Source organism: Haliotis rufescens, unplaced genomic scaffold (assembly GCF_023055435.1).
Source record: "Haliotis rufescens isolate VD_foot unplaced genomic scaffold, xgHalRufe1.0.p SCAF_2, whole genome shotgun sequence".
NCBI classification, from domain to species: Eukaryota; Metazoa; Mollusca; class Gastropoda; order Lepetellida; family Haliotidae; genus Haliotis; species Haliotis rufescens.
The window spans coordinates 44,389,351-44,402,980 of NW_025963890.1; the positions used below are offsets into that span (position 1 = coordinate 44,389,351).

Here is a 13,630-nt window from a genome sequence, read left to right on the forward strand (position 1 = left end):
TGTGCTGCGTTTCATCATACCCAGAGGCCGTGGATCTCTATATCAACCACTAGTTGGTCTGGCCTAGACTTGATAGGGCTGCCCTGATATTGCTGACTGCAGCATTAAACATTCACTCCTTTGTCAGACTACTTCAGGATTCCAGGGCTAATAGGTCCCAAACATGCATGCTTGTCCTCCAAGCTTAACTTGGTGGCTCGCAGTGAGCAGCCACATCATCTAAATGTGTTGGGATTCAGTAGAGGTGGAGAATTAGCCTTCTGTCCTTCACTCCCCGTCCCTCCTCATGTATCGGTTCTCTTGGAATAATAAACTTCATGTTTTCAACTGGTATGCAATCCATCTTCAGCTCTTCACGCAATGTTTTACAATGACCACATGAATCCATCTACTTTGAGGGTTTTATTTTTAAAATACATCTCAATGTACATTTCCATGATCAATTTTTCCATACAATTAAATATGTTACATATTTTCTTCCATAACTGAAAGTATGCACATACACTTGAACAGAGCTGATATTGTAGACTTAATGATAGGGGGAAACATTTTTCGGACAAATACTGGCAATTCCAACTTGAAAGATGTTTGTAAGCACATGGGTATAGGAACAGAGAAGAAAATTGTCACAATGAGTGCAAGGGTACATGTATATATATATACTCACAGAATCTAAGAAAAATCTTTGATTATAAGATGTCTTATCATTAACCAATTATATTGAGCAAGAGCTTCTGAAAAGAAGAGGTAAATATTTGAATAGTTCGGTTAATCACGTAAAATCAAGTAAATCCAGACAATGCATGCTATTCATTCACAAGTACTCTTATATACAGTTTCTACAGTGACTATTAACAACTTGTCAGATGCAGCCGGAACCAAGACAATGTGCTGTCATTGAGGTCGTACAACAATAATGTGTAGCACTTCAGATGATGTGCTGTCATTGAGGTCATACAACCAAAATCTGTAGCACTTCAGATGTGCTGTCATTGAGGTCGTACAACCATAATGGGAAGCACTTCAGATGAGCTGTCAATGAGGTCATACAACAATAATGTGTAGCACTTCAGATGTGCTGTCATTGAGGTCATACAACCATAACGTGTAGCACTTCAGATGATGTGCTGTCATTGAGGTCATACAACCATAACGTGTAGCACTTCAGATGATGTGCTGTCATTGAGGTCATACAACCATAATGGGAAGCACTTCAGATGATGTGCTGTCATTGAGGTCATACAACCATAATGGGAAGCACTTCAGATGATGTGCTGTCATTGAGGTCATACAACCATAATGGGAAGCACTTCAGATGTGCTGTCATTGAGGTCATACAACCATAATGGGAAGCACTTCAGATGATGTGCTGTCATTGAGGTCATACAACCATAATGGGAAGCACTTCAGATGATGTGCTGTCATTGAGGTCATACAACCATAATGGGAAGCACTTCAGATGATGTGCTGTCATTGAGGTCATACAACCATAATGTGTAGCACTTCAGATGATGTGCTGTCATTGAGGTCATACAACCATAATGGGAAGCACTTCAGATGTGCTGTCATTGAGGTCATACAACCATAATGTGTAGCACTTCAGACGATGTGCTGTCATTGAGGTCATACAACCATAATGGGAAGCACTTCAGATGATGTGCTGTCATTGAGGTCATACAACCATAATGTGTAGCACTTCAGATGATGTGCTGTCATTGAGGTCATACAACCATAATATGTAGCACTTCAGACGATGTGCTGTCATTGAGGTCATACAACCATAATGTGTAGCACTTCAGATGATGTGCTGTCATTGAGGTCATACAACCATAATGTGTAGCACTTCAGACAATGTTGTGTCACCGAGATCATACAACCAAAATAAATAGCACTTAAGACAATGTGCTGATAGCAGGTCGAACATACAGTGCCAGGTAGCTATGCAAATGTCCCAATCGACTAGAATGAAAATATTTTATTTGATCACCCCATTCTAACTAAGGTGCATAGATCTCCCAGACATTGCCTGGGGCAGGACTGGAGGTACAATCAGGGGTAAAACAAAGAACACATCAAAGAAACTCCTACCATTGTTTTTTCAATGAAGATGGTACCCTAATCTTCAACTATAAGACCTGTTTGTATTTGACCTGCATAATTGCAAAATAAGTTAGTTACCTGTCAATTTTTTGTTACCGGTAGATACTGACTTCTCTGCTTTGGAGAAATGGATTTCATAAAAGTGAAAGAAATAACCAGAATGGTATTTGGTGGTCAAATATTAAAGTATCCTAGTCTGCCAGGACCCCCAGGCTGTGTGTAGTACTCTGCAACCGGAAACTCATCATCACCAGGTACCTGTCTCCGCAACCACCTGTCCTGCACCCACCGCCGCTGTACGTGCTACTGTAGATCATTCCCATGCCCCGAGTCTCCAATGGTTATATGCATACAGACAAGTGTATAATGTATGTACAGACAACCCCCATCTCCAGCCACTATATACAGTGACGTGTGCAACTACAGTGCCTTAACAGAACTGACTGGACAAAGTCAAAACAGTCTCACAGATGTGTAACAAAACAACAACATAAACAAGACAAAACAAGCTTCAACTTTGGTATAACATAGGCAGGAATTGCTCAATAGTTTCTGTATTTGACGAAACACTTTCTCTAAAAATAAATACATTGTCAAGGTATAACACATTATTTCCACAAATGTCAGCTATTGCCATCATGTTCAGGGCTCCACTGGTCTTTGTACTGATTTAAGGAAATGCATGGCATGCTGTTTTCTCAGCACACACATTGAGGCTTCATCAATGTCTCGGTTTAAAGAAATGGATGTATTGGAATGATAAGTCTCAAGAGTTCATGAACATTTGAATTCCTGGTTAAAGATGAAAACAATAGGAAAAGGAATACAATCCTTATGTGCCAGGGATGTAAGCATCCGGGCACTTTGTCTTCAAGCAGAACTGATGTGGTTGTACCAAGTATTTACTGATCCTAACTTAGATGTCACAGTGATGACAGAAAGGGACAGAAGACAGTACAAGACAGTTCCATCTGGTGCGTCCATTTACCACAAACACATATGCTGCAAATTACAAATATATACTCTGATCACATCAACAAGCATGTGCGTCCGTGGATACATACAGCAACATCATCATGACCCTCTACACAGAGATCATTCAGGAGAAAGCCCCCTATACAGAGTACCTTCAGGAGAAAGCCCTCTTTAGTGAGTACCTTCAGGAGAAAGCTCTCTATACAGAGTACATTCAGGAGAAAGCCCTCTATACAGAGTACATTCAGGAGAAAGCCCTCTATACAGTGTACCTTCAGGAGAAAGCCCTCTATACCGAGTACCTTCAGGAGAAAGCCCTCTATACAGAGTACATTCAGGAGAAAGCCCTCTATACAGAGTACCTTCAGGTGAAAGCCTTCTATACAGAGTACCTTAAGGAGAAAGCCCTCTATACAGAGTAGCGGTACATTCAGGAGAAAGCCCTCTATACAGAGGTCCTTAAGGAGGGCTTCCCCAATATACAGTACATTCAGGAGAAAGCCTTCTATATAGAGTACCTTTAGGAGAAAGCTCTCTATATAGAGTACATTCATGAGAAAGCCAAGCTTTTCTTGGTTGGACATTATAGTGAGACAAGAAAGTGGTTTCATGTTGATGCCAAGGGGCGGTCGGGTAGCCTAGTGGTTAAAGCATCTGCTCATCACGCCGAAGACCCGGGTTCGATTCCCGACATGGGTACAATATGTGAAGCCCAATTCTGGTGTCCCCTGCCGTGATATGGCTTGAATATTGCTAAAAGCGGCGTTAAACCATACTCACTTACTCACGTTGATGCCATGAAAAGGAAATGGCATAATAAACTTAAAGACACCCCCCCACACTAGAGATTTTACAGGAGTCAAACACTGACCATGAGCTGTTTTTATTCTTACAGTTCTGAAATTGGAGGACTGTCGGTACTAAATCAGCTTGAAACCATTGCGGTGAGCAGCCTTCTCTGTATCACTGGCGGTCAGTTTGACAATAGTCTAGTTCTACAACATAGTAACCATGCCCCGTGCATTTACATCACACACAACCTTTTCATCTAACAGTGACATAGAAGAATGAACCACATGCACCGACTCGTCACCAAACATTGGTTCTACAAGTCTAGCATCAATTGTTTTGACTACCATATTGAAATAAACATTTGATTACTGTGCATACCGATGTGATGGCTAGTTTGCAATAAGCAGAGGTGAAACATGAGTTGAGAATAAATACATCTATTCAGGTAGAACACATTGGAAGCAATGTCTAACCAGTGTGGTATGACACACTTACACAAGAGGAAACAGTCCTTCCTTCATGAAGTCACAGGGTTGGGACATGAAAACTACGTTTTTGAGCCAGAGCACATCTAACTAAAAACTCTTCAGTTTCCAACAAGGGATGAGAGTCTACATCTGCTCCACACCGGACTGACAATAGCGGACATGGAAGTTCCCAATGAATGGTAATCTACACAGTTCACGATTGTCTAATGTAGAACCAGCACAGCCTACAGACAAATATTTGCTGCACCAAATTGCATGATATTAAGAATGGCAGTCTCCAATGTGTTTGCAATATATACTACAAATGATGGCTGATGTACAGCATTGTTCATAAAAATGTTGCACAGTAATATGTCGAAACAGGAGGAATAAGATAAGAATTTAATACAGAAGGCAGTCAACTTGTCTGACAAATCACATAATACTCATTAAAATAATCTGTCCATGCATGTGTTTCATTAATATTATTTCACAATATCTGATTATATTTCAAAGAAATTTCATTTTCTTCTTCGTAATTACTAATAAATATGGCATGCACCAGAATGCTTTTCTATCAAACAATTTCATCAGTTTGCATCACTGATCAACACATGATCCTAGTTTTGTCCTAACCATCACACAGGACTGAACAGGACATCATTCCGACGCAATGTTACATCTTCAGATTCTTCATGTTTCCATAACGATATCATGACGATCACTGATGCCTCTGAATATTTGAGCTCAAGCCAAATTTACAAATGAAAAGCTCTCATAGTTTCCAAACACTGCCTGTATCCCTGTAATCACAGTAGAATTAGCTGAATCTTGAACATACGGAATCATCCACCTTGGTCACATACACAGTCACGTTCCCCAGGTGGGCATGTCCCTGCCCGGGGGGTGACACATCACACATTGTGGTCCATAATAAGCAGAGAAATACCATAGAATGAAATATGTATTTGTAGTATTCATCACAATGTCTGGAATCACAATAAATTATGTGCTGACTCAGTGTTAAGACTCCTCCGTCAACAAAGATTTGATATCGTCCAACAATCCTGACAACAACTTGCTCTCCGAACTCTTCCCATCCACATTCAGACTACCATTTACCTGCAATAGGAAATAATGTCATCAGCACAAACATTAAATATGCACAAATAATGATTGATTCAAACAAAATCAGCATGTTGTAAAATCTGTACATCTCGCTCACATACTGACATATATCAACACGGGCGAATAAACGTTAGAAACTTCAACAGTGTTGATAGATTTTACAAAGACAGTGAGATTCTATTTGGTTGGTTGGTTGGTTTGTTGTTTAACGCCACACTCAGCAATATTCCACCTATATGACGTTGATCTGTAAATAATCGAGTCTGGACCAGACAATCCAGTGATTGATATCATGAGCATCGATCCACGCAATTGGGATCGATGACATGCATCAACCAAGTCAGCGAGCCTGACCACCCGATCCCGTTAGTCGCCTTTTACGACAAGCATTCGGGTCACGGGTCGAGATTCTATTTATCACCCCAAATCACTCCAACTTTTTATTTGGGAAACAGTAATTACCAGTGTCTTGATAGTACGGATAACCAGCCTCAGTGGCAGAGAGGAGCGATATTATTTCACTGTGAAATGACGGTAACCAATGACATCACAATGGTCTGCAAAGTATTGTGATGCAATTTCATTGAAGCGAATATCTCCCAGGAGACATTGCTTGATCTCATCCAAGCAACATCTCCTGTGGAAGCCAGTTTGGGATGATAAATTGGATTCTAACAAACTTTAACATTCATAGAAAACTGATACAGACATGATAGAGAGAGAAAAATATGTTAAGTAGTTGTTCAGAAATACTCACCATTTTGACCAGTAAGCAGATTGGGTGACCTTGAATAGACTTGCTGAATAATGAAGCACTTTTATCTACTTGTTCTATTACTGAAATTGAATATGACAGATGAATTAGTCTATTGATGAAGCAGTTCTGGCAATTCAGTCCAGATGAAATACATGAAACTATTGACAAAGCCCAATAACACAGCAAATATATATGTGTCTTCCCAAATAATTATTTCATGATGGATGAAACAGATGAAACTATGCAGAAAAACAAAGTAAATATATGTGTCCTTCCAAATCGTTATTTCATCAAACACAAATGCTCAACAATATTATTGTAACAAAAAAACAGGCATGTCCACCAGGAACCAATGACCTCTGTTACTATAGTCTGGAAGGTAATTTAAGGTATCGACGTTTACTACAATATCTGAAAAACTATCGGACCTACTCCAGTCACAGTTGGTATGAGATTATAACAGTCACGCACGAATACGGTGTTAGCGTTGGGCGTCTCAACGTGCGTGATTCCCGTGTACCCTTTCGAGTTGAGTTGATTGGTTCAACTGTGTCATATGGCCCTGTGACGCAGGGGTAGCATTATGCAGATGGCTGTTTCAATGAATGCTCGTTCCACCCGTGACGAACAGGTCTGGTTGTTGATGAAATATAGTGATAGCTAAATAGACAGATTTTTTATTCCTGCACCGATTGTCTTTAAATGTAATATCCAGTTATGTATGACTGTTTAATAATCTCATACCAACTTTGACTGGAGTAGGTCCGATAGTTTTTCAGATATTGTAGTAAACGTCGGTACCTTAAATTACCTTCCAGACTATACCTTCTCTCTGACTTACATCTGAAATGCAGGTAAAAGCACATTTTGGCGAGGACATGAGGGAACTCGGTGTCTACTGGGGTCAGCTTACAGGAGCCCTTCTCCGGCAGGTCTCCACTGGCTAGTAACTCGGCAAATTCATCACTGAAACACAAGGAAGTGAGTTGGTCTAAACGCCACTTTTTCAGTAACATACATGTCAACTTCATGAGCGGGGAAAGCTTCAATTGACGGTGGTCAAAGATGTCAAACCCCCCATGACGATCTGGGTTAGAATTGGCCTTCAGCAACCCATGCTTGTGGCTGGAGGCGACTAATGGGATCGTCTGTTAAGGCTCACTGACTTGGTTGCTGTGTGTCATTGCTTAGATCAATGCTCATGACGTCAATCATTGGTTTGTCTGTACCATGCATGAATATTTACAGAGGTCTGTCATATTGCTGGAATAATGCTGAGTGCAGCGTTAAACAACAAACAAATAAACAAGACAGATGTGTACCACACTAGTAAACCAGAAACATACTGCAGAGCTCCAGATAAGCTTTTGGTGTTGTGGGTATTTTACCCATGCATTTTAAAATCATTGGGTATCAGTAATTCTATCTGGGTATTCAAATTTCTGTTACCCACTAGTTTTTACACATGTGGGTATTTAAGTTAAATATTTAAAAACACTATTCATCTAATCCCTGCAAACTGGTGTCGTGTGGGTTCGAGATATTTATAGGACTCAAAAATACCACGATACTTCCACAAGAAAGTGTGATGGCAAATGATCATGATGTAACTGTCATCGTAGAGTTTGGCAAGGTTGACGGAATGCCCGTTTATAATTTCAAAACAAGTTGCTCATTTGCTTATCGAATACGCAGGGTTACTTCACAATATTTTGATGATACGCACAAGTTTTATTTTTGTTGGAACAGTTATGGTTGAGTATCTACATCTACATATTCTTGTTGAAGTGGGATCATCTTTCTACAAATCTACACTCAGCAATATGAAGGTAACCTGTAAATAATTGAGTCTGGACAAGATAATCCAGTGATCGATACTGTGAGCAACGATCCACACCAGTGTACAAGGACACACTTTCAACCAAGGCACCGAGCCTGACCACTGGATCCATTTTGTCGCCTCTTATGACCAGCAATGGTAGCTGGGGACCAATTCTAACCCAGAATCCCCACGGGGATTGTGAGGTGAGGTGAAATGGGGTTTAACATCACGTCCAATATTATTGCACTTATATAGCGACGTGCATGCACGTGTATGTATGTGTGTGGCTGCTTGTACTAGTACAGACTGATGTGCTAGCTCACTGAGATACCATGCCGCAGTTTAACATGAATACCCCACTCAGACACAGTATACGGACCCCAGACCCGACCAGTCCTTGTTTTAGCCCCTTAATGTCGAGCGCCAGACAGGGTAACAACAAGTACATCTTTTAACATCTTTTGGTATGGAGCGGTCGGGGATCGAACCCCGGACCTTCCGCTCTCCGGGCAGACGCTCTACCATTAGACCACGGAGGCGGTCCCACGGGGATTGTGATTAGTGATGGAGACGTAACTGAAGGATGTCTGTACCTACCTCTTGCATGGTGTTGTGACAAGGTAAGAGCTACATGGAAGCTGAAGCTTAAAGTCTAGTTTTTCATGTGTTGAACCATCATCCGACTGAAACAAACACAGGCACTCTGTCAGGGGAGATAACTCAAGGCAGACTGTCAGAAGCAAGTACATGTACCTTTCCGTATCAATGTTTAACAAGAATTCTTCATTGATCATAATTTCCCATCTTTGTAATTCAACTGACTGAAAGTTCTTCATTGGCTTACTTGGTTTGCACAATCAAACAAAAGGCAAGCCCAAAATAGTAGAAATGTCTTCTTCTAAGGCACCATTGTCTCGGTAATATTCCTGCGGGGGTGAAATGATACAGCAAGATCCATTACATGGGTCACGATACAATACATATCACGATACTCATGTTTACCTCAAATCGGATGGAAACATCTTGACTGAAATATTTCAGAGCAGGTTCAAAAGGAAAAGCTTTCTGTAGACATGTTTGTAGCGGCTATTTAAGTAGTATACTTGAAACGCTACTTACAACACTTTTTGCGATATTTGACAGACAAAAAATGCTTGGGGTCATTGAACGAGTGGTAAGTAATTTATTTCAGCAAGTGTATCATCTCAAAAAACGCATCGTGTATCATAACGTCACAAGAAAACTGACGATGCACCGATGTATCGTTTCACCCCTACTACATAACATCGTAACCACAACACACATACAACTCATTTTCAAACTGACAAAATGAATGCCTGGGAAGAAATGGTTCTGAGACAATGGCTTTTGAAAATATAGTGCGGGCAGGTGGTGTGTTTTGGTTTTTTTTCTAAGTTGTTCAAACTAGTATGTATTCCTTGATGATTAAAATACTGGAATACAGTAATTGACCAAAGTTGGACTTGGAAAATATAAGGATTTTATTGGGGTTTTTAAAACAGAACTACAAATGAAACGTGCGGCAAACTTTATGATGATGCGGCCGGTACCTGTGAACCAAGACTATTGTTTTTTTTAGCCTTATTAGGTTCACGATAACCTTCATATTACCTTGATAATGTACGTGAGTGTTCCCCTCATCCTCTGAGACATAGAAATACTTTCAATGCTGAAGGCAAACTGTCCCTCGTTCTGGGACTCAGGCAGCAAGATGAAGGGAACCCTGACAGCATCATGGTGGGATTTGCCCATCTGGAATCAAAGAAGAGTTTGCAAATAAAGACAAATTGCAAGGTTTTCGCTGGTGGAAGCCTCGGGCTTCACACATTGTTCCCATGTCAGGAATCGAACCTGGCTCTTCGGTGTGACGAGCGAAGGCTTTAACCACTAGGCTACCCAACCGCCTCGTATTATACTAAGAAAGTGTTATCACTAATATAACATTTGTTATAATAAAGTGAATAGGTCTGAAAAAAAAATCGAGTCTGGGCCAGACAATCCAGTGATTGACATCATGAGCATCGATCCACGCAATTGGAATACAATGACATCATGAGCATTGATCCACGCAATTCGAATACGATGACATCATGAGCATTGATCCACGCAATTCAAATACGATGACATGCATGAACCAAGTCAGTGAGCCTCACCACCCGATCCCCTTCGCCTCTTACGACAAGCATAGTCCCTTTTATGGCAAGAGCGGATTGCTGAAGGCCTATTCTACCCCAGATTCAAAACTCCTAAAAGATGCTCAAGAGAAAACCTAGAGATAGTAAACAGGGATGAAGTTTGAGTACATACCCCTCTGATCAGCTTGGTGTTGAGTGTGTCCAGGACATTGAATTCCAGGTCCTTCAAGTGGTTCTTGGTCTGATTATTGAAGACTACCGAGATGATGATCTGGTCACTACGCTGTGGTGATACTCGTGTCTCATATGTCTGTGAAGAGATATTCACATCAGTGAGTGAGTGAGTATGTTTTTACGCCCCCTTTAGCAATATTCCAGCAATATCACTGCAGTCGACACCAGAAATGGGCTTAACACATTGTACCCATGTCTGGAATCGAACCCGGGTCTTCGGCATGATGAGCGAACACTTTAGCTACAAGGCTACCCAACCTCCCCATTCACATCAGTAACTTGGGTATATTACAGCGGTAGAAAGTAACAGTTTCAGTCCACTAGTCCACATAATGATAACATATAGCAAAACTCCTAAAAAGGGCAAATTTCTACTGGTCCTTATGATACCTTTACTATTGGGCAGTTTGGTGAGGACTAAAGGACTAATGCCAATTTCTAACACTGTTTAATGGCACGTTGAACAGTATTTGTCATGTCAGTGTGAGGGACTGAGTGAGTGAGTTGGGTTTAATGCCGCTTTTAACATTATTCCAGTTATATCACGGCGTGTCAGCTTAATATGGGAGGAAAGCCCGAAGTGATGCAAGTCTCAAAAGTTTACCACTTCAGTGAAACCCAAGAGCATGGGTATGGTGCTGACAAACCTAGAAACATAATCCGGGCGAACTGGGATTCTAACCCATATTCATAGGTTTCTGGTGTGCCAGAGGGACGCAACTCTGCACAGCGAAATGCGGCGCCTCAGATGACTGGGCCACCAGTGCCCCTGTCATGTCAGCATGATGTGTAAGAAAAGCCTGAAGTGATTAAGGCCTTAGGTGTTTACCACTTTGGTGAAATCCTTGAAACACTTGTATGGTGCTGACAAACATCAAAAAACAATTCGGGCAAACCAGGATTCGAACCCATGATCATCAGCTTCTGGTGTTCCCAAGGGATGCAACTCTGCACAGCTAATTGCCATGCCTTAGACAACTGGGCCACAGACTTTCTCTGATGAACATGTCATGACATCATTTCATATTGGCCCTAATGTACAAGCTATCATTGCTTCACCAATACCTACACAGTATTATCATAATGATAGAAGAATTACTTACCATCCTCAAAGTGGCATTTTCAGCAAGGAGTTTATAACTGGACATTGGCTACAAAAAGAGAGAAGAAGTCAGTATTAGCATAGTAAGCTGTTATTACATCAACTATAGGGGTAGAAACTAACATATTTAGTCCACTAGTCCTTATAATGATAACATATAGCAAACCCCTTAAAAATGGCAAAATATTTCTACTAGACCTTATGACACCTTAACTGTTGGCCAGTTTGGCAAGAACGACAGGACTAGTGCCAATTTCTTACGCTGAACTAATCAATCAATGTGTACTCCAGTACAAGGTACAAAATTAACTCACTACAGTCACATCTTAATGAGAGATACTGAAGATAAATGACTATAACCATGTATTGGCCACTAGTCGATGCAGAGAGAGTGGTCAGCACATACCGGCAGCTGTATCTCCATGGGGGTGCCTTGCTGGGACATGGAGATGTTCTCCTTCGACGGGGTGGTGATCCCCTCAGCCTCCTCGTACTCATGCCGCCGCAGCTTGTCTTTCTTCTTCTTGTCTTTCTTCTCTTTCTTCTCCTTCTTACTCCCTCGTTTCTCTTTCTTCTTCTTTGGCTTCTGGAAATATTTAAATAGGTCTCAAAATTTGTTTTGGGATAAAGCACAGTTCTTTCCTAAGCAATGGCCATCAACTGAAATAACTTGAGAAAGTTATTTTTAAGGGCTACAAATGCTGTAATTTGAGGCGGAAAACATTTGGCACAGTTGCCATGGAAAGTAATTACTCTTTGTGGAGTCTAATGGAGTAGTAATCTACATGTCGATAGTCTGCCCTAAAAGCAAGAAAACAACGCCCATCATTATTATGAAGAGTCAAGCTTGAACTCCCATCAGTCCATGCAACAGATCACAATCACACCTTGCCACTGCAACTTCTGTCCTACCGTATATGTTTGAGGGAGTGAGTTGTGTTCATGATGCTAGGACACTATTTCAGTTATATCACAGCATGTCACATTCATGTTGGAGGAAAGTCTGAAGTGGTGCATGACCTCATTTATTACCAGTTTGGTGAAACCCAAAAGCACGGGGAGAATCTGGGCTCTGAGCTGAGATCAACTCTGTATACCAAGCCCTGCACCCAGAAAACTAAGCAACATGTCCCATCTTCCTAAAGCAAGGGAATTAACCGACTATAAAAGTCCAGTTTCCACCCTTGCCAAACTAGGCTGGTATTATGGAGTTGCATTTTTCCTGGACTAACGAGTCTATGCATAGTCCAATCAAAATAGCGCAACAAAATCAAAATCTGGTTCGTAGACTGTAAAGCAGATCTCGGTCGATTTCAGGATTTGCAAAGCATGTGCACCGCCAACTCGTTGTCAATAGATATTTTCCAAATCTCTTCATGGTTTTTAATGAAGCTGCTCATGTGATTTGATGCACACGATGTAAGACCCGTTTTCTCACAATATTGATCTTGATTATCGGTCAGATCGTCTTGACCGGGCGCCACCATTTTGTTTGAAGCCAATGCAACTGATACGAGAAGTGGAATCTGATTGGTCGATAGGAGGGACATAGAAGGGACATAACTTGTAATAGCCACTGGTGGCGCTACGATAGAGCCCAGGAATTCCAGCCTTGTTCGGGAAGGGTGGAAACTGGACATTTAAAGTCAGTTAACTCTCTTGCCTCAGGAAGATGCCAATGTGCCTGTGAGAGCTGCCTGTATCACACATTCACACTGCATCACCATGATAGGATCTCCTCTACTTTCAAACATTCAATAAAGGGAAGAAATAACCAAACATAAAAAAAAACATGTTTCAAATGTGTATCTCCTCCCACTGCAGGCTGGACTACCCACCTCCTCGTTCACTTTAGCACTATCTTCTTCCTCGGATGACAGGACATCATTGACCGTGAGTTTGGGCGACTTGGTTCGACCTACATTGTTCACCACTGGCCTTGAATCTTTAACTGGGGAGGGGGTTGTGGCAGCATCACTCCCTGACAGCCAGAACTCTATGTCGTTGGTCTGTCATGAACAAAGTTGCTTTCATTATCAAAGTCACTCGTTAACTAAAAATATTATACAGAATATAAAAACAGAAATTCCAAACAGA

General features: G+C 41.2%; 1 protein-coding gene across 4 annotated transcripts in view; it reads right to left on the reverse strand.

The window, feature by feature from the left end:
• Window positions 1-389: 389 nt before the first annotated feature.
• LOC124153051 (AP-3 complex subunit delta-1-like) overlaps window positions 390-13,630 on the reverse strand; it is a 41,826-nt gene continuing 28,585 nt past the window's right edge. For all 4 annotated transcript variants that reach the window (XM_048400035.1, XM_046526166.2, XM_046526165.2 and 1 more), the window contains 9 exons: window positions 13,372-13,542; window positions 11,940-12,119; window positions 11,535-11,582; window positions 10,370-10,507; window positions 9,674-9,814; window positions 8,639-8,724; window positions 7,061-7,185; window positions 6,220-6,299; window positions 390-5,456 (listed from right to left, as the gene is read on the reverse strand). In XM_048400035.1, the coding sequence (XP_048255992.1) occupies window positions 5,358-5,456; window positions 6,220-6,299; window positions 7,061-7,185; window positions 8,639-8,724; window positions 9,674-9,814; window positions 10,370-10,507; window positions 11,535-11,582; window positions 11,940-12,119; window positions 13,372-13,542 (1,068 nt within the window). In that variant the 3' untranslated portion in view covers window positions 390-5,357. The remainder of the gene's footprint in view (window positions 5,457-6,219; window positions 6,300-7,060; window positions 7,186-8,638; window positions 8,725-9,673; window positions 9,815-10,369; window positions 10,508-11,534; window positions 11,583-11,939; window positions 12,120-13,371; window positions 13,543-13,630) is intronic.